At 41.0% G+C, this 21,851-nt stretch overlaps 1 protein-coding gene across 13 annotated transcripts in view; it reads left to right on the forward strand.

Annotated features, from left to right (window-relative positions):
* The window catches only part of WNK2 (WNK lysine deficient protein kinase 2), a 115,065-nt gene that overhangs the window by 81,585 nt on the left and 11,629 nt on the right, over positions 1 to 21,851 (forward strand). For 6 of the 13 annotated variants that reach the window (XM_030501355.1, XM_030501357.1, XM_030501363.1 and 3 more), the window contains 9 exons: positions 394 to 1,400; positions 2,417 to 2,489; positions 3,776 to 3,831; positions 3,909 to 4,594; positions 5,787 to 6,001; positions 8,267 to 8,488; positions 9,511 to 9,609; positions 14,752 to 14,796; positions 16,339 to 16,592. In XM_030501355.1, the coding sequence (XP_030357215.1) occupies positions 394 to 1,400; positions 2,417 to 2,489; positions 3,776 to 3,831; positions 3,909 to 4,594; positions 5,787 to 6,001; positions 8,267 to 8,488; positions 9,511 to 9,609; positions 14,752 to 14,796; positions 16,339 to 16,592 (2,657 nt within the window). The remainder of the gene's footprint in view (positions 1 to 393; positions 1,401 to 2,416; positions 2,490 to 3,775; positions 3,832 to 3,908; positions 4,595 to 5,786; positions 6,002 to 8,266; positions 8,489 to 9,510; positions 9,610 to 14,751; positions 14,797 to 16,338; positions 16,593 to 21,851) is intronic. The other 7 variants (XM_030501365.1, XM_030501367.1, XM_030501359.1 and 4 more) reach the window with 4 other exon arrangements.

The raw sequence follows: 21,851 nt of genomic DNA on the forward strand, positions 1-21,851 counted from the left end.
TCTCTCTTTTGTTCTCACCTGACTTAGTTGTGGTCATTTTCCTTCATTTAGTCAGAGGAAGAAAATGGTGAATATTCTTCAGTCATGCATTTTGTGTTCCTGGAATTGAACCCAACTGGCAATGTTTGTCTGAGTTTCAGGAAAGTGTTTTAACCCTGCCTTACACTGTAAGGTAGCTGAAGTTCTAGTCACTGCTGTTTCAATAAGCAGTGTCTTTTCAGTGACATATTTTTGCATAACCTGCAACTTTAGGTCTAATTTGACTTGTATAACAGTTATTTTCTGATGGGAAGCACTTGTGCGTTACAGCTGGATGTGGTTATCATTCATATAACTTTCTTTAATTCCCTGTGGCTCATTAAAAAGTTACCATGATGTCTGTATTCTTTTCAGACTCAGAGCAGCCAGATGACCAGCCTGTGGTGATGGATCCACCTGGTGTCCTATCTGGTCAGCAGATATGTGACAGCCCCGTCGGAGCGTCTCCCTCTTTGACACAAGTTCCTGTCACAGCATCTTCCACCGGTTTACCGAGCCAGGTGGAGTTTCCAGCTCCAGCGCAACCAGGATCTACTCCAAGTATCCTAGAGCAGCCAACCACCAACAGCAGTCAGCTGGAATATTCTCCGCTGGCAGCAGCGATGCCGGCTCATCCCGGTGCTCCTGCCCCCCGTGCTGCCTTGTTGGAGGAGCCATCTGATGCTGCCCCACGCCTGCAGCCACAGCCCGACGAGGGCACGTGTGTCCCTGATGTGGAGATCGCATGTTGCAGCGTTGGACCGCACAGGGCAGTCCCAGCAGCTCCCACGAAGGTAGCGGAGCTCTGCCCACTCCCAGATGCCATCGTTCTGGAGCGGCAGCCCGTGGCGCAGGTCCCTGCGCTGCCGGAGGCCAGCCAGCCCAGCGCGGTGCAGCACCCCTTTGTGAGCCCAGCGTTCCCTGCAGCCACCACAGCTGATCCTCTCGCTGTGGTGGGGTCTCAGCTCCAGAGCCCGACACAGGGGCCAGCGCCCGCAGCCCCGCAGCATGCCGCAGGGGTCACTCTGCTGCAGCAGCAGCCACCTGGCACGGCCGAGTCCGATGGAGAGGGGCCACCCAGGGTGGACTTTGTCGACAATACTATAAAAAGCCTTGATGAGAAGCTGCGCAATTTGCTTTATCAGGAATATGTTCCTACTTCCTCTGCATCAGCAGGGACTCCAGACACCTCTGTTCCCTTGGAACAGGGCGACAGTGAATTTCACGTGCCGCCTTTTCCCGAAGATCAAGTTCCCGCGTTGGTGTTGGATTCAAGAGAACCAGGCCATAGTGTTGCAGACACCAACCAGGAGGTGACAGCTGCTGCTGAGGCCCCGTTGGTGCCACTCATAGCACCCGAGATCTCTCCCTATCCAGGACTGGTAAGTCCAGTGGTGACTCTGCCCCTTGTACCACCAAATCCAGCTGTTAGAGGCAGCACCAGAGTAGAGCTCGGAACCAATGTCTGTATACACAGAACCATGTCTATGTACATGTCCTGTGGTAGGACATGTGTAGATTTCTTGCTTTTCTAAACATGTTACGTGTCTGCTGCTGGGTGTATTGTGTCTGTTGGCTGCTTTCCAATGTGAAAGTTCTCTTAAATTTTTACCATCATTTTACATTAATAAAATTTGGCTCATTAGTGAAAGCCAAACTTTTATTTACTCAGTGTCTTGATTGTGCCCCTGTATTACGTTCTTTCAGGTAAGATCCTGAGTTTACGAAATTCAACAGATTTGCAGCGCTTTCTGCTAGATCAGTGTGTATCTTACCTGAAAAGTAGCATTTCTGGAGATAGTTACATCACCACTAGTAAGGATGAGGCTGTTCTGTGTAGTGTCAGCTGGATGAACTTTATCAACTGTTTGAAAAATGCTGTATGTTACAGGAAAGATGCCTGCACTTGAGTAACTCACTCTTTAGAGCATATTGTTTATAATGACTTTCTACAGCAGATAAAATTCTCCCTCTGTGAAAGGTCTTATGTCTCTCCAATAATTTGTCCTATTAAAATATGTGCCAATAAGAAGAGAGAGAGACAGAATTTCTGAAGACAGACATACAGATGAAGAAGGTACCGTTTGGCTGGAAAAGCAAACCAGAACAAAACCCCAAACAGAGATATATAATTCAGTTGGGGTTTTTTTGTAGCCTGTTTTTTACTGACTTAGGCTGCAGTTCCTTCTGTGACACTGCCGCTGCTTTTTTGTTTCTTTCCAAGGGAAGGAAAAAACAGGAGGAGTTGAAGGAAGAGCTAGAAGGCCACCTCCACAGACACTATAAAATAGTTTAATAGTCCACAATAGTGTGAGAGCAGAGAGAGGAGGAGAAGGCATCGCCTTTCTGCTATGTGTATGAGACTGACATGCTTTTTCTTTCTTCTTTGTACCAAAAGTATGAAAAGTCAGAGGTCACCGGCATTGGTGCCCGCTCCTCAGAAGGAAGAGGTGGGTCAGCAAGCAGAAAAGGTAATGTTCCTTTCAGTGAACAGCAGCATCTGTACTAGCGCACGGTCCTCTTCTCCAGTGTCCACTTGCTGCTCACCCTTCTGCAGAGCACTGCCCAGCATAAGGTGTTCCTGATCCTATTTCTGATACAACTAATATTGAACATCTTACTTCTATCAAGTTTCCTAGAAAGGAACTGCCTCACAGGCAGATTTCTTTTAAACCATAAATATGTAATACTTACCTGTGGTGGAGGTGCAGGGTGTTCACATGGAAGGCTATGTTCCAAATAATACATTTCCAGTGCCCTTAAAAAGTCCAAACAGAAATTCCCTCAGATTTCCTGGGTTTCATAAAAACATGTTGACAAAAATAACAAGCTTGAGGGTAGTCCCTCTGAGGCGAAGCGTGTTAAACTTTCAAGGAAGTCCCATGGAGAACTAGTAAAGAGTACTTTAATTATTGTAGATACCATGGAACTTTGTGTAGTTACACACAGTAGGAGCCAGCGTAAGAAGCTGGATATTTACCATGCTCCATTTACCTGTCTTGCAACTCCTTTGAGGTTCTAAGGGCTGAGGAACCTAAAACTGCTCCTTCTGTCATGGGTGGGATTGGGGAGGCTTGTAATATGTATAGGTTTTGAGATTGTTGTGACAAAGCTGGCTACCAGGTTTGTGTGACAACATAAATCATTCTCGTCCTAGTGAACATAGATCATCCACAGCTTTTAGGTCAGTCTGAGAGGGGAAGACTTTGGGTAGCCTGCATTCATCTCTCTTACTACAGACAAAGAGAGTATGCAAGTGAAATACAGCATTTTGCGGTAAAATTAATGTCTCTTAGATACCATCGAGCAGTGATGTATTTCACTGTTTCAGAACTATGAAGTGACAGATTTTTGCCTTATGTTCGCTCTCTGCAATGTGCCATAAGAAAGCGGCTTTATGAAAGGCTTCATTTCTTGGTTTAACTTCAAAAGTAGCATCCAGCTTGTGAAATAATTGCTTCTTGATTACTGCCACTGACACTTTGATTCTTATGTGCTTCTGTGGTCTGAGTTGCCACCTTTTGAGCTTATAATTTCCACTTAATTTCCACAATAGATTGAAGAGAGTGCCTACTACCTGCAAAGATTTTATATTGGCATCGATACTGCCTCCTGTATTACAAAGATTGTATAGTTAAAATCTTCCTCAGTGCTACATTTTATCATGCTTCAGTTTATCACAATAAACACATTGGCTTTTATTATACTAAAGCATTCCAGACATGAATATTTTTTTTTTTTCCAACTTGTAAAACAGGTTCAGCTGCAAGTATCACTTCAGCTCCTGCTGCTACAGCAAAAGGCCTTCTTCAGGTAACCAGAAACAAGAAGCAGTTTTGTGCTTGATTGTTACAGTTACTTTTAATGTTAATCTTCATTATTTTCTCCAGGTTACACCTACATCTTCAAGCATAACTAAGCAGATGGAAACTTCTAAAGGGAGCGAGAAGGCAAAAACTATTACACTGTCTGCACACACAGAAAATATAACACAGATACTTACAGCAGGTGGGGTGATAAATAACCTTCAAAGGGATGACTCTCTAGACTCTGGTTCCTATGGAAAACAGGCTGAAGCTCATGATAGCAGTACACCAGCCAAAACGATTGGCAGGTTTTCAGTGATCAGCATGCAAGATGAATTAACTTTAGCAGCGCCGCACTGCTTGAGGTTCTCGGCACCCCCAGATGTCTACTTGGATGAGCTCCCTTCCAGCCCTAATCTGAAGACAGCTGTCCGGCGGATGCCAACAGCCTCTTCTGTTGATGTTCTCTGTGACCAGGGTTCCAGTGATTCTGCTGAGGAGCCTTTCCGTCGGCAGTCGGCTGCTGCTGCCCCACTGTCCCCCCCAGGCAGCAGCACGGCCACTGACTTCATTAAGAAAGCAGCTGCTTTTCTGCAGAGGTCTGGCAAAGCTGGCTCACCTGGCCTCGATTCCCCTAATGGGCAAGGAGCAAAAATTCCTACCATCAACATCACATCTTTCCACTCGCAGTCGTCATACATGAGCAGTGACAATGACTCGGAATTTGAAGATGCAGATATGAAGAAAGAATTGCAGAACCTGAGAGAAAAGTATGTTGGGTTGCAAACAGTGCTGGGGAAGCTTGTGTTAAGATACCCAGGCAGCATCTCTGTGTGTGATGAGCAAATATGTGGTTTTCATAGCTGTAATGAGTGAACTGGTTCTGGGCAAATTAGGCATCACTTTCCCCAACATGTCATAGTGCATCCTTTTACACATCACTTTATTTGTTAATTCCCTTTAGAAGAATAATTCAATAATAACGTTTTTAAACCCCAAAACATTTCTGCTGTGATGTCGAGCTTCCTTACAGAGGAACTATATTGATATGGTAGCAAACAATAGCACTTGTACTGTATGTGATAGTAGGTCCCCATGTGGACACTGTTAAAGGCATCATAAAAATAATCTGGATGCCTGCACAGACAGCTGCTGTAGCGTTCTCTTCACACCCTTCTCTGCAAGGGTGAGTTAGACCCATTGGTATTCCTAGACTTGCTTTTACAGTAGATAACCTAGTACCTATCAGGCAGGTAAGACCCTTGCTTTGCCTCCCATTGGATCTCTCATCAAGTCATTGGTGCAATCTCAGAGGAACCTGTCGTGCTGCCAGTCCTGAGAGCTGACTTCTTTAAACGTGAACATTTTATTTCTTTCCTGGCAGGTGATGGGTAAAAACTAGCATTAAATGTTAGTTTAACCAAAATGTTAGAGTTTATCTTAAGAGGTAATGGTTTTACTGAATACGGATGATGCATCTTTTTAAAACAGAACTACAGTAATGTAAAACCCCTTAAACAGGCTTTACGGCACCATGAAATCTGCATTATAAATAAGGTAATGACTCATGTGCTAATGGCATTTTTGTGGGAAGCACTTTTGTTTTTCTCCAAATTGAACTCCTTCAAACTGATATACATGCCCTGAGGGTTAGCTTTTTTGAAGCCGCTGGTTTGAAGAGAGTTCTGGAATAGTTTGGAGTTCAGATCTCGTGTCAGAATCAATCGTTTTTACTGAGGATGCCAAAAGTCTTTTTAGCTGTCTAGAATTCTGTCTTACAAATGAGCATTTGAGAAGTCAGTCACCATAGGTAGATTGTTGTAACTTCCCATGCTTTTGGATGGGCAGTTGATTGTTTTATAACCAGACTGTATTGTTTCTTTTTTTTAACTGTATATGCTGTCAGGATGCAGTGCTTCATCAAATACATTGCTAGCAGAGTTCTTTGTTTTTTATGTTTAGGCATATGAAAGAAATTGCTGAACTTCAGACTCAGCAGAAGAATGAGATAGAGGCACTGTATATTCGGTTAGGGAAGCCCCTTCCTCCCAACCTGGGGTTCCTTCACTCAGCCCCACCAAGCAGCCGTCGCCGAAGAACCAGCAAAAATAAATTGAAAGGTGGAAAACTATTAAACCCTCTGGTCCAGCAGCTCAGGAGTGGCACATCAAGCACAAGTAGGTACACTAGGTTGTTTCCTAGGTTGTTTTGTTAGTGGTGGTTGTGGTTCTGCTGTATAATGGCATGGACTGCAGGAAAGGCATTGAATTTTTCTTGTTTTTAACAGTGTGGCTCAAGTTTGTGTTCTGCAAACTGGTTTTGCAGTGGGCTTCCTTTGGGACAGGCTTATTGCTGCTGCTCAGTGCTGAACCATACACACCTTCTCTGCATCAGCTACAATGCTTGGCAGAGAAACAATAGTCCACTTTAATTTGGAATACAGCCTGGTTACATTTTCTTATCCTTTCTCCAAATGCAGTTTATTGATGTTTGTATTCACGTCTTAGGTGCTGTTATCCTCTATTGATTATGTGCTGTATCTTGTGGTGTTGTTTATTTTTTCCTACAAGATGCCATATAAATAAGATTATATTGCATTTGCTCCCCTAAAGGATGGAAGATAAAAACAGTTATAAAACTGTGATGGATGCTTGGACCATCTGAAGCAGTTTGAGATTTTTCAAACAGCAGTACAGTCTTGAGTCATGATCTCTTTGGAAAGTATAAAGCTATAATTCAAGTGGGAAATGTTGATATGCCCCAGTACCTATTTCTTCAGCAAAATAAAAAAAAAAAAATCATTTATGTTCTATTCTACTACTTAGTTTGTGCTGTTATTTAGAGAACTCTGTATTTCAAACCTGGTAGCTCTTGTTTTCAAAGTCAGTGCATCATAAGTCCACTTTGAATTTCATTGCACCACAATGAATTGTAGACAGTGTTTTGGAAGTTTTTGCTTTTAATTAAGGATTTCAACTGAGATAGGAGAAGCAAGGATATTCAGAGGCAAGATGTTCTGTGATCCATCTTGAATCTGAGTGTACTTGCCTGCAGGAACTGAAGCAATGTTATGTTGGTTCAGTACTCTATAGCTCTTCAGCTGCTGCTGGCTGACATGCAGACGTTTTACTTCCTTTCCTTGTGATGAGATACTCTGAATGTCTGTTATGTGTAGTCCATTCATTTTGCAGTTTGTTGTTTGGTTCTCTCTAGCCATTTTTCCCTCTGTCTATTCACAAAACCCACATCTGTCTCCACTTGTGGATTTTGGCTCATGTCAGTTTGCTGCCCTAGTCCAGGGAGTAAAAGTTTATTTCTGCATCAAATGCTACAATTCTCCTTTTTTTTCCTTGTCACCTCCAGTTAGGGAACAGAGATCTGCTCAGTCTGCTGCTTTGGTGCATGCTTTGTTTCATGCATTTCTTCTGCATTATTTTCCAGGTTTTTGAGGCACTGTATAAAGTTCACATTAACTTTAAGAATTCATGCCTGAGTCTTCTCATCACTGACTAAGTAGATTCCTCATTTTTTTGACCTTCCTAAGTCCTTTCTTAGGGACCAAGGGCAAGAAGTTTCTAGTACAGTTACCAGTGTAATTGTCATTTCTACTTTTAGATGCTTTTGCTGATAAATCCATATAACAAATGATTACAAAGGTATTCTGGTGGTAAAGCATCTTTACCTGAGATATCCGTGTAGACAGACAGATAGATACAGATACTTATATACAGATGTGTATCTATCTATCTATCTATAGATAGCTATGAATAAAAAGTTCCTTATGTCTTTGCAGCAACTTTTTATTTCTCTCCATTTGCTTGCTTTCACCGTTTATGTTTGAGAGCAAACCTACATGGTCTACTCAGTCATTCTGTGCATTCATCCTCCTACTTAGGCACTTCTGTGGCTCTCACTTTAATTCACTAGTGCTTCTTGTGAGGTCCTGACTCCAGCTTTCCTGAAAAATGCAGGAAAAGAAACTGTAAAAATCAAGCCTACTCCATAAGCTTCTTGGAGTACAGTTGCCCAGAGAAGCTGTGGCTGCCCCATCCCTGGCAGTGTTCAAGGCCAGGTTGGACACAGGGGCTTGGAGCAACCTGCTCTAGTGGAAGGTGTCCCTGCCTGTGGCAGGGGGTTGGAACTGGGTGAGCTTTGAGGTCCCTTCCAACACAAACCAGTCTGAGATTGTATGATTCTATGAAACTGGATCAGCAGTAGTGTATGTAGATGTATGTAGATGATTTTCTGTTGTGGGCTGTAAAGTCTGTGCTTCACACAGTGCTTCAGAACTGTAAATCCCTGTTGTTCTTTGTGGCAAAGTAGAGTCATAGAATCATAGAATAGTTAGGGTTGGAAAAGATAATGACTTTTAGGCATGGATTTTGATTCAGTGCTTTTCTACCATTTGCCATCACATGTGTTTTGTTTGTTTGCTCTTTCAGGTAATCTTTCAGACTCTAAAGACTCACCCCACAAAGAAACACCTAAATCTCAGCCTGGCTCTCCTGAAGCAGCAGCAGCAGCAGTAGTTTCCTCTGCCTCAGCCACCTTCGGGAAGGCTGTTCAGACACAGCAGCCGTGCTCTGTCAAGGCCTCTTTGTCTTCTGACATCTGCTCTGGCTTAGGCCCCGAAGGAGGTGATGTGAACGCAAGCTCTGGCCAAGGTGATTTTTTTTCATCCCAGCTGTTTGGCATGTCTTCCAGCACATGCTAAAATTAGTTTGCTTCCCTTATGCTTGAACTTCTTAGAAATGGATTTCACTGCTAGTGCTATAGGAACACAAAACTTTGACAATGCAAATTACTGGCTTATCTTTAAAGAGATTGTTGCAGTATTGCCAGAAGGACAAAAGTAAAGTGTCTTACCAGGTGTTAAGAGTCAACACTCAAGAAGGCATGCTAATTTTTAGGAAAGAAATACCTTTTATTTTTGCCAGCAGTGGCTTTATACTGGCACCTTTTTTGGAGTCTGCCTTACAGATTTCTGAGAAAAAAAAGAAAGTAAAACAGACAAAGATATAGAAGGAGAAGAGATTGTTTCCTTTGATTCATTTTGGGCTTTACTGATAAGCCCCTTGATACTGGTAGACCCCAGAGCTCCTCATTATAAACTACCAAACCATCTTGGGTGTGAGGGTAAAAACTAGATGGAACTAGATGATCTTAAGGTCCTTTCCTACCCTCACCATTCTGTGATTCTAAAAACAGAAAGAGAAAAAAAAACGAACCAAAAAACAAAACAAAGAAACCCAAAACCAGAGAACCAAGTTATGTTTCCTTTATCTAAGGGGTTAACTTCATGCATGGTTTTGGAGTCCCAGCCCAAGGACTGTAGACTGGCTGTGTTCCCCAGTCCTGACCTCTGAAACTCCTGTGTATTGCACACCTCCGTAGGCTTTGACTGATCTTGTTGCCATGCATATTGGAAGTTATAATGATGATTAAAATACCTTCCTCTCATTGCACATCCTGCCAAACTAATCTACAAAATACCTATCTGTTCTCTTCTGCTGTTATTGCATCCTTTGTGTATGGTCAATTAACTTACTCCTCTTTGGCAAAGTTAAAATGGAGATGTGGATATTTAACTAACAAAGCTGATTTGACTGATGGTATAGGACATCTGATCACAGCTACTTGTACTTTATAAGTGTCTTTGTTTTCTTCCCTTTATATTCATTTGCAGGCTGGACGGTTTTCCACCAAACGTCTGAGAGAGTGACCTATAAATCTAGTAGCAAACCTCGTACCAGATTCCTCAGTGGACCTGTGTCTTTGTCCATCTGTTTGTATTTGTTCTTTTGTATTTTATCACAGCCCATCTTTCTTTTACCCCCTTTTTCCAATTCCATGTTTTATATCTCTGATATGTTTGGCAGGATGCCCCTTTTTCGGAACCATCATTTCTTTCTTTTTATCTTTCTTTTAAGTAATCATCATGAACACACCTTATTTATATTAATTTTTCATATGAAAGCTTTTTTTGCACTGCTTTTGGCTCATGCCTGGGCACCAAAAGCATGTGTGGAAGATCTCATCATTTATTATATAGCCTTATGGTAAATTCTACCCTAGACTTATCAAAGCTTTTGTACTTTATGTGATTTATGTTGAAGTAATTTTATTTGCAATGTGGCAAATATACATGTCTGCTGTCCCGGTTCCAGCGACAACAAAAAGAAATCCATCCTTCTGTAGACGAATGGTCTCTTTCACACATGTTTGGACTATGAAGACATGCATGTAGCAAGCTGATACAATACTAGAAGGTCACTGGAGGGTATAACTTCCATACAAGGGCTGTATTAACACGATATACAGTACTGTTTATATCCACTCTATTTTCTTTAATTTTTCCCCCCGCTCTTTGCATGTGGAAATGCTGAGACAATAGTGCTCCAGCTAGTTCTTTCAAAATCTGTTTTGTAGGTGGGTTTTCCCCATGCATTCACTTTAATTACTTTAAGTGAGCAATTTTTTTACCTATTCATAAAGCAGCAGGAGGATCTGGTGACTCCAAGAGAGAGTGCCATCGACTTTTTTTGTGTAAGTGGATCTGGCTGAAGCACTTTACTCAGTGTATTTTCTTATGACCTTATGTGACCTCTGAGATGAAGTCAATTAGCAGTTCATCAAAGCAGAAAGAAGTAAAAAGCAATATCAGATTCTCAGATGATACTTTGAAATGGATTGCTAGGATTTTTTGTTTCAAATGACTGTGCACCTTCTATTTGTACCCTATTTGTCTGACTTGTGAAGCAATTGGCAATTCAACCAAATGATATCAAGCTACTTAATTAACAAATTAAGACCTTTTTACTCAATCATATACGCTGCTTTTTAGGCAAACAGATTTTGCTCGTACAATAAAGATATGTTGTGCTGAACAGGTACTATAGGCCACTTACATATAACATTAGAAAGGCTAATAATGTTCTTGAGGAAGTGTTTGGTTAACTAACTGTTCATTTGCATTAATATCAGATTCCCATGGGAGTTTTACATTGCTCATCATTATCCAAGTGGTAGAGATCAAAGGCACAAGACCACTCAAATACACTCCTCCTAATTTTATGGATAAATAGTATTTTAAAAAATAATCTCAGTTTTTCTGTTTGAGGTCCCTGAAAAGTCCAGGCATTCAGGTTCTTGAAAACTGAGTTTTCCTGCTCAACAGACTGGGTTTATTATATGCAAGTTTTTAACAACTATTGGAAGTCGTGAGACAATTGAGACAATTTTTCATTCAGGGTTTTTTATTTTCTGAGAACCTGAGGGGGATTCTCAGTCCATGTTTTCCCATTTGGAGTTATAATGCACATCGTGGTTTCTTCCTCTGCACACGTAATTCCCAGAAGTTGTTTCATTAATCTTTAACAGAATTACTATTCAGTAGGATGCAAAAAGACTGTGAGATGGCAATTAAAAACCAGCTTATTAAAATGTTTGGGTGCATGGGTATTGTGAATGAAACCAAGAGAAATATGTAAATCCTTCAAGGCATGAAGTTCACGATGCTTAAATAACTCGGCACGACTAATTGCTTTCTGTTCTCAGCCCATATGCTCTCTTCTCGGTTTCTTCTGGGGAGGTGTTGAGAGAGGAGGTTTTCACTCCCCCATTTCTGAGTCAGACGAGGAGATGGGCTCAGTTTCAGGCCCTTAACCCTGACACATCCATCCAAAGTCACCGCTGCTCAGAGAGTGCAGCTGAGTTTCAAATGCTGCCTGGCACTAGAGCTGCTAGGCAGCTTTCCACAGCACAATTGTGGGTAGGTTTTGATGGGGATAGGAGGTTATTCTGGCTTGTTTTCCCAGTGAGTCCAACAGTTGGTTATGTGTGTGTGTGGGGAGAGGGATGGAGATGGGACTGCATGTGGCTCCATCCTTCCCAAGGGCAGCTTGGGGCTGGGATTGCTGCTGGAAGAATGTATGGCTGGTGGTTCCATCGAGCCAGATTTCCTGAGCTGCTGTGGCCATGATAGGAAAAACAGTGATAGATGGTGATGGTGGGAGTGCCAGTGGGCCAGGGTAAGGCTCTCCAGTGTGGGCAGCTGGGTACCATGTGTGGGCCGTCCAGAATCCTGAGTCTGTGGCCCAAGTTGGTGTTTCCCTGGATTTCTTGTTTGAGAGCTGTTGAGAAAAGTTGTACTGGATTTTTCTTTAAGGTCCCTTTCAACCGAAATCATTCTATGGTTTTCAGAAATGCTTTGGATCTATACATTTTATTAAGTAAAAAAAAAAAAAAGCCCTTTGGGGAGCTTGGATATTCCAGAGTGAGGCCTGTACTGTATTAGCAAACAAATTAGCAGCATGCTTTTAAAAATAAATGTTCAGATGCATTAAAGATGGTTCTACAAATGTGCTGCCCTTGTTACAAGATCCATCAAACTTGAACATTTTCACAGTGGTCTTCCAGAATTGCTTTTTGATCTGTTCGCCATGTCCAATATTGACTTTTCCTTTGTACTTTTCATGGAAGAAACTAGTTTTGGTGGGCTTCAGCATCATTTTAGCCTGAGCTCCTTCCTGGGTTAAATTGCAAGGGCATCTTAGAGAAGAATTTGTGCTGATTGTGGGTGGAATTTTCAAAAGCTTCATTGGCTTAGACCTGTAATCTTGTGTAAAGCCATTTTTGCCTGGTCTGTAGTAATTAGTATATTGTATGTGCCTATTGCCATTTCAATTTTATGTTAGCTTTCAGACTTTTTTGCAGTTGTTACAGTGCAAATACGGGACTGGATTTTCTCTGTCCTGCAAAATAAAATAGCTACTTAATTTCCCAGATAAGAAATCTGGAATTGGAGGTAAAAGACTCTGCTGAACTTTTGCAGTCTTAGATTAAATTTAATTACGATTAAATCTTAATTATGATTAATCTCTTTAACTTTACAGCTATTAAACACCTCGATTGTAGAAGTAATACAATTAATCTGGTAAATTAGGTGTACCAAGTGCATTTTTAATTGAATTGAATTTAAAAACAGCCGTAGCTGATGATTGTCAGCCCCTGCTTCAGACAGGATCACCTCTCTAGCTATGTTTTTCATCTCCCAAGCAACATGCTGGAGTGATAACAGAAACAGCTCTCTTTTTTTGGTGACTGACTCTTCTGCAAGATTTTCCTTAAAGCTGACTCCCCTCACGTGGGTACTATGTGAATCTGCCCTTCCTCGCTGCTCTTCCCCACACCTCTGGGGGCCCCGGGTTTGCTTTGGCACCCGAGGTACATGTAAACTTGTGGCTGGTTTTCAGGAAGTGGAGGCTTGATGATTAAACTCTTTTTACAGGCATTCGAGCACGTACGGTAGTCAGCTGCCCGCTTTTATTTTTTGCAGGCAGTTGCTTTCATTTGCATCCATATTGTGCTAAATGCTACCTATTGCTCCATGTAGAAATGCTGCAGCATAGTTCAGAAAATAGCAATCTAGTATGACTGCCACTGCTGTTTCCGGAATGGGAGTTGCTAGGTAACTTTGAGATAGGCAAGGTAAGGTGTATCTGAGGGGAAAAAGGGGAAAAAGTGAAAAATACAACATTGTTGAGTTGTGAATGTGACTTGTGTTTGTTATCTAGGCTTCGAGATGAAAACCTACACTTGGTCATGCTTGCATAAGACATTACTGTAGTCATGTCTTTCTGATTTTCCAGGAATAGAAACCTCATTAAACTGTATGAAATAATAAGAAAATCTTTCAAAGTAATCCTTCTGTTCTCCTCATGACACCCATATCAAAGCACAAACATTTCTTCTCTCTTTTCCCCCCTCCCTCTTTTCTTTTTTTTTACTTTCTTTTCCTCAGTCTCTGACTGATGTCTCTCCTTTCTCCTTTGAAGACTCATTCAGAGTCTGTGTCAGTCTGGACCTCCAATCTCTGAGTTCAAAGCTGCATTTCTGGCACAGTAACATAAATTATCTACACTGGTTTGCTGCAGACAAAAAGCACATCTATCCTGATTCTTGCTTTTTGCCCCTCTCTGATTGTGCTCATATTTTCAAGTGCTTCTTCACAATAAACTTACCATGCCCCATGTAAGATACTCATTTCCTCCCATACCATAATGATATTCTTACCAAGTCCAAAATACCTTTCAGGAAATTTGGCACTCACATAGAAATGGTGCTTATGTCTGGCAAGATTTGACAGTCGAGGAGGGTTCTTGGTACACTTCTGGCACTGTAACTATCCAACAGAATATGTCAAATCATGACAAAGGATGTAACAAGATAATAATGTAAAAGAGCATGTAGTTTGGTTAAACAAAAACTTGTCCACTCTGCTGGATTGTTTTTCTGCATTTCGACAAAGCATAAGGGAAACTCATTCACTGTTACTGTCAATTGAAGTTCAGAATCTCACATTTAGACACAAATCCTACTAATAAAGTATTTGGAAACAATTGGCCTGAGACCTGCAGAACAATGTATCTTTTTGGACTTGTAAAACAGGACTTTTAGGGTTGTTTTACAGTTTGTCTTTGCAGCCAGACTAGCTTGACTTGTTCCTGAAAGCATTTTTGGCCTCCTTTCACAAACTGAATTGACATCATTTCCTGCATAAATAGAGTAGGAATTAAAAGCTCCTATTAGGAAGCCAAGGCGATTTGGAGAAAAAAAACTAAACAAACTAAAAACCAAACAAACAAACAAACAAAAAAATCCCAACCAAATGCATCTTTAAGTCATGAGACCTTGCTTTTGGCATGCTATTGTACTTTTCAAAGCTTCTGAATGGCTGCACATTAAGAAAGGTTTGAGCTGTCCAGTTATTTAGACTTCCTTTACTCACCTGAACTGCTGACTTTGTCTGTCCTTTCTTGCATAATAACTACTTTTTGATTGCTTAAAAGTACCGAAGCTTGTCCGTCAGATTTGTTGTGTTTAGTCTTACCTAATTCTGTATGTCTTGTATTGTTTTACCTTGTAGGGTCCACCTTGAAACGACTATGTCTAGGCAAAGATCACAGTAGTAGTAACTATCCCATTTTTGTTTCTCAGTGTTTCCTTCATGGCATGGGATGTTTTTTGCCTTTTTTTTTATTTTTTTATTTTTTTTACTAAAAGCTAGTTGTTTAATAAATAGAGCTGATGCACTTATACCGGTATGAAATTAGACTGTATAAACTGTAGTACTTTCATAATAATGCATGTGCTATGATGTCTTGGGGATCACGCATGCTGCAAGACACTTGTGGTATTCTTTGTGTGTGAGACTGTGCAAGCATGCGGCCAGAAAACTGGATTCAGTGTTTGTCTTTCTGAAATACACACCTTTATATGACTGCAGTTCTCTGCTGGAGGAGTTTATAGCTTAAAGCAATCTTGTTCCCGTTGAGCTGCATGAAGTACGAAACACTAATTAAAGAGTTTTCCTGCCAAAAATCTTATTTTTCTCACTGGTCCCTTTCCCCCAAGTAAAGGAAAAGAAAATGAGCAGTATCCACTTAGAAGTTACGTTGCAGGTTGAATGCATGATCATTTAAAGGTTATTAATGTATTTTGTATAACCATAGGACTAATTAGTTTACTTGGTTTCATTGGCTGGTAACTGATTAACAGAAACAAGAAGACTGAATGTTCATGTTTGCTTCTGTGATAATTTTACCACAGTTCAATGAACTTTTTGCTTGGAGAGATGGTCTTTATTTCAAATCTTTGGCTATATCAAATATGTTAGGTAAAAAGTTACCTTATATTTTCTGCTTAGGTCAAATTCAGGCACCTTCAGTTGCTGTTCCCTGCGGGTCTTGCTGTATCAGACTTGTAGTTACCAACACATAAGGAGGACAGATTTTTTTTTTTCCCTAGTTCTTCTAGAAAAAAGTGAACATATAAAATGAAATCTCTGTCAATACTCTTCCTGTCTGCTTTTGTCTATGCCAAAGTTCTGTATCTTTATCTTTACCTCAAAACCTCACACACCTATTATGTCCTCTTCTCTTTTTCTGTCATGATCCCGATGGGGTTTTTTCCCCAAAAAAGATGCAGATGGCAGAGTAAATGGTCCTAACACTATGGGGAGAGACTGTGGGTTCCCAGAGGCGTAGTAGCCAACCCTACTTGTAACCTGTATGACAATTATATGTTTCCAGGAGGACGGTAGACTTATGCAAGTACAATAAATGGTAAATTAAATTATTTAAATACGTGCAGTTTTAGGAAGTGATACATCCTACCTCTGACTTGCTCGTGGTGGTCTCCTCAGAAGAGACTTTGTAAGCCTTAGGATGTCCATGTTACTTGGACTACCTTCCTTTCTTCTCTCCGAAACATTAATTTTACCTAGAGAGAAGTTGTGGGCGCAACAGCTAGTGGCTGAGGTAACAGAATGTCACAAAAACAATGAATGCATTGGACTCGGACCATTTCTTTAAGCAAAGGTGTTCTGTGGGGGTGGGGGGATAAAAGTTCAAAAAGCCACCATTTGAGTTGTAGTAGATGAGAAACTGTTTGAGCAGGGAAGTGGTGAAGCAGAGATGTCATCCTCAACTTTCTTTTGTGTGTGGTTTTCCAGGATCCTCAACAAACAGTCTTGTAACGGGTCCTGAGCCCCTCCCGCAATCAACTCTGCAGGTTCAGGCCAACAACAGTAACAACAAGAAAGGGACATTCACAGATGATCTTCACAAGCTGGTTGACCAGTGGACAAGCAAAACTGTTGGAGCTGCACAGACAAAACCTTCTTTAAACCAACTGAAGCAGAACCAAAAAAGGCAAGACATGGAGCCAAAGGCTAATCCCATGCAAACACAGAATGAGACATGTGGAGTAAGTGGCACTCCTTGAAGAATGTACCTTTTGTTATGTGTCTGAAAGCCTTTGCAGAACTCAGATTTGGAGGAGGACATAGACTAAATTACTTCAGATAGATGCTTCCTATAAATGTCCATCTCTTTTCATTAAATACTAAACCAGAGTTTTTGTTTTTAAATTGTTTTTTGGAATAATCTTAAGGGATATATGGGCTGCAATACATATATATAAAATATATATATTTTTAAATGTCAAACTGCTTATTAACAGTAATATACAGCAATACTCTTACGTTAACCATGTGTTGCTCAACTTAAGTTTTAGCTATTACTACTTCTTTTTGATGTTTAATATTAATCTTCCTTAGGCAGAGCAGTGGCAGCGCTGGTGGCTTGGTGATAGTGAACCTTTGGTTTAGTGGAAGTGGAGAGAGGACTGTGCTGAGACAGGGGAGAGCTGGATGTGGTTCTGACCCTTGCTGGTTGTACTGGGCTTCTTTCAGGTGCTCTTCCTCATGAAAATACCATCTTCAGCAATGCTGTGAAAGTAAACTAGAACAAAATGGAAATCAGATGTACTCCCATTCAGCCTGTCTTACTTTTAGTAGCAGGGGAAAAATAACATGATGTGCATTCGTGTCTGCTTTCCATGCTTGTTTTCATGGTTGACTGATGATATGGAGGCAGGCACAAAAATGAATGAAGTTGTATTCAGAATCCCAGTTTACTATTCTGTCACACCCTAGTCTGGATTTCCAGACCTCTTCCTCCTCTTCCTTATGGCTGGATGATCCTTTGACTAATAATTTTTGCTGGATTAATTTTTTTGGAAGACTGGAGATTAAGACAAAGTAGAGAGAGGTAAAGTAATTTTAAAAGCAATGAAATAGTGAAAAGAAAGCCAGTGAGGGATTCCTTTATAATCCCTTTAAAAAATAGTAACTGGATATGGGTAGTAAACCATTGACTTTTTAGCATGTAGAAAAAAACTTGAATGCACCAGTAGTAAATCAGTAGTTATCTGTGAGGTGAGATGTGCCCAAATAGGAACTGTGTGAACATGTCTGCTTTGATACTTGCTGGTTTCTGAGTTAGTGGGGTCACTGACTTCACAGGGAAAAGCACTTGTGCAAATTTAATAAGCAATTTTATGTCAATTCTTAGTTGCCATAAATGAACAAAACCCAGAGAGTAAATAATCCTTCTACGTAGTAATGGTTTAACCAGTATAAACCTGTTCTGGAGTAACAGTGGCATCTACCTAAGATCCTATTAGTTCTCATTAAATAAATCAAAGGAGGTGCTTGTAGATACAAATTGAAGACTTCCAGAAAGTGATGATGAGGGCACAGATTCTGTTAAGTCACTTCTTATGCTCCTTTGATGTGCTTTTTGCAGCTCAGTGTCTTTTCGGTGAGACTTCTACAATAGTTTGAAGCAATCAGTGGGGGTGTTTTGCCCACTTCTAACTCTGGAAAAGAGAGTGATTATTTTGCTTCTTCATATCACCCATTAACATCAGTTTAGGGTTATTTTTACCTTCTGCAGTCTCAGTGTCTCTGTTTCAAAGCTTGTGGAGAAGGCAGAGTATTGCTGAGAGGAACAGGAATGTCCCTGTCTCAATGCACTGATTTTAGAGGGATTGTTTCCTTATAGAACATGGCAGTTTTTCCAGGGAATTAACATGTCTTTTAGAAGTAATTTACCAAGAGCACAGAGAGGTTGGGATTCCCTGCTCTTCATTTCAGGTCATTCCTTGTTACTTGGAGTGGCAGTCAGCTGGGCTTTGCCAGCCCACACTAGGTTGTCCTGGCTGGTTTTGTGCATCAAGTCCTGGTAGGGCCATGTGGCCTGCAGAAGAGATGCAAAGGTATATTGCAAATACTAATAATGTGGTCGTTGTTGGGATATTTTGGCCATGAAGGTGGCACAGAATGCTGCAGATGATAGAAAACATGGCAATGGGTATGATTTAAAAGACTTTTAAAAGGCTTGTTTTGGGAGTTGAGCATCCTTCTGCTGTTTGTACCTCTTGAAATTCACCCTAAAGGTGAAATTGAAGTTAAGGGATGAGAGGGATTCACGATGTTGGGAGAAAATAGCTGAAAGAGGAGGAAGGAAATTGTGTGAGAACACCCTTAGTCTGGACAGCCAGAGGAGTGACCCATAACATCAGCGCTTGGTGTGATGAGCTGCATGGGGAGATGTTACACCTCCACAGAATCACTGTTGAGTCCACCTTTTAAAGTGGTAATGGAAAGACAAAAAGAACTCAGGGAATCACATAAAGGATGGAAAAATAGCTTTCTAACAGGAAGTGTATAAAGCTCAGGCTGTACTTCTTCAGTCCATCTGCTAACAGCATCTTTTTGTACTCTTTTTGATCAAATAGAAAAATGCCCTTGCAAGAAAACAATAAGGAGCACTAAACAGATTTCCACCCCATCAGAGAAAGTTATAATAAGGTTTTATGTTGTAAATAAAGGCTAGGTAAATTGGAAACATGGTGATTCTTATGCCTTTTTTTTTTTTTGATTGGAACAAACTAGCAGGCAGGTTGTCTCATATGTTCAGACTGCGTGGTTTGTTTCAGAAGCTGTTGTTGGTCCTGTGTGATGAAAGAGGGGCAGGAGGGAGGCAGAATTCATACTTTCAGTTCTGAATTGTCTCTGGAGGTTATTGGGCAGAAAGATGTCTCCTTGAAGGGTTTTTAAACAGGAGTAGGAGCGATGTGAGTCGTCCCATGGTGCTCTGTTGGTTATAGGTCTCTTGGAATTAGCATCACACAGAGCTCTGGTACATAACACAGCTGCCGTGCGGGTGATGAGCATCCTCCTGGGATGGAAGTCTAGGGTTCTGTCATACAAGGTATCACAAAGGAGGCATCAATTCAAATGGCCCGTGTATTTGGGGTTCTTTTTTCAATATCCAGGCCAAAGGAAAGTTGCAACAAATCCTTATTGGCGAGGGTAGAGTTATTTTATTCATTTTTTAATTCATTATTTTCTTTTGTTGTCCACCCACTGCTATTAATATGCAGGGTGGCTGTGTCAGTGTGTGCTCACTTCAAGTCTTCTCTTTCACCTGGAAACAGAGGAGTAACTTCCCTGGATTATCTTTTTTTATTTGAGATGCTTCTACCAACATCAGCAAACTGTTCGCTATGTGAATATAGTATAGTATTGGTACCTTTCTTTTAACTAAGTGAAAGCTACTCTTTAAGGTTGGAAATCAGCTCAGAAGAGAAGTTGGTGATGGGTTTGATAAAGTCAGTGGTTTTGTATTCGCCCTTTTTATCATCAGAAGTGTAGAAAGTGATAAAATAATTGGCATGTGAAGCAGGACTTTAGATTCTGCTTTGGTTCTGTGAAAGTTACCTGTCAAATCCTGGTTGATACATATTAGAAATTTATGGGGGAGCCTTCGAGCATCCAGTTATGTCACAGGAACACTGAAATGTTCTTTTTCAAATGTTTTATCTAAACATGGAAATACATATAGATTCTCATCACCAGTAATTTGAAATGTGATGGGAGACATCAGGAAGAACTGAAGCCAAACTGCCTTGATACTAGTTATTTCTCTCATGCTTGTCTTTGTTGAAGACATATGAAATAATCCTTTTTTACAGGTAATTGTGGTTACCAACAGCCAAGGAATACCCTCAGGAACATGAACTGCCTTGTGTGTAAAGAGTACTGAGTATTGTGCAGTTAAAGGCGTTACTTGAAGATGCCTGGGAATAAAGGGCTTACCAAAAATGTTTTCTGTTCTTCGTACTGTCACATAGCTCCATGGCTTTTAAAGAAAAAGCTGTTACCCAAAAGGAGCTGTAAATATGTTCCAAGTCCATAATAAGGTTGTTTCTGTGAATGTGCAGGTCCGTGTCAGTGCATAACATGTGCTGGGGCTTAGACACCATCATCCCTAGCTGCACATCTGTTTACATTTAGTACACCTTGGTTTTAATGAGCTGGCTGCCTGGGAAGCAGGCTTTCTGGAGATAGCCTCAGATGGGAAAACAGAGTGGAAGAACTATTAACACTTTGTACTGTGTCTTCCATCTTCATTGGACTGGAAGAATCAGAAAAAATAGGATGAATCTGTGTTTGAAGCTATTCAACACTGCCTTCTGGTTCTGAATATCAGAATAGTTTTCTAAGAACCTGGAAGAGCACAAACACGAATCTTCAGTAGCACCTCAGAACTTTGGGGTTTCACCAACCTGGAAAAAGATGATTAAAAAAAAAAAAAGAGATGTATTCACATCCTTCCCCTGCTCACGAGGGCTGCCAGCTCTAGCCCTGTCCTGTAATTCAGTTTTGTTTCAGTGGAATTTGGACCATACAGAAGTAAACCAGTAATGTAAATAATGCAGCCATCAAGACGTAGCTGGAAGAAAAATCGTCTAAATCCTGCATTTTTAGAATGCCTTGTGATAGTTACAGTCAGCTTTCACAGCACAGTTACCCAGTTTCATCTGTTCTAATGGAAAACCAGAAGTATTTATAATGTAATTCAGTGAATATGTTGCTTCTACAGAGAAGGCTAATTGAATCATGGAATCAACCAGGTTGGAAAAGACCTTTAAGATCACCCAGTCCAACCGTTCCCAGCACTGCCAAGGCCACCACTAACCCATGGCGCTGAGGCCTCGGCTACATGGTGTGTGAACACTTGCAGGGACAGTGACTCCAGCACTGCCCTGGGCAGCCTGTTCCAATGCCTGAGCACCCTTTGGGGAAGGAATTGTTCCTCATCTCCATCTAAACTTCCCCTGGTGCAGCTGGAGGCCGTTTCCTCTTGTCCCATCCCTTGTTCCTTGGGAGCAGAGACCAGCCCCCTCTTGGCTCCATCCTCCTGTCAGGCAGTTGTAGAGAGCAGTAAGGTCCCCATAGCCTTCTTTCCTTGAGATGCAGAGGGAAAGAGGAGGAGGGGAATTTCACTTCCTTCCCATATCATATAGGATACATTTTAGGATATCAACCCAGTCTCTCTTCCAGGGAAAAAAAAACCCTATGAAATAACTCCAGCAGACTTTCTTACATGGGAATGACATTACAGTGCTGTTGTTAAATTCATTACGTTTGAGACTGTGTCTACCTTATCCGCCTGCTTAAGGCCAGGGCAGCTGACTTTGCCAGGCTCTATGCAGGCAACAGAACAAATAGAAGTAAATTAATATGGGAATATTAAAAATTAAATAATACCACCCATAGTTGGCCAAGTCATTTAATCAATCTCATTCCTCATTACTAGTGTTGCATCATCTAAA

Source organism: Strigops habroptila, chromosome 11, assembly GCF_004027225.2.
Source record: "Strigops habroptila isolate Jane chromosome 11, bStrHab1.2.pri, whole genome shotgun sequence".
NCBI lineage: Eukaryota > Metazoa > Chordata > Aves > Psittaciformes > Psittacidae > Strigops > Strigops habroptila.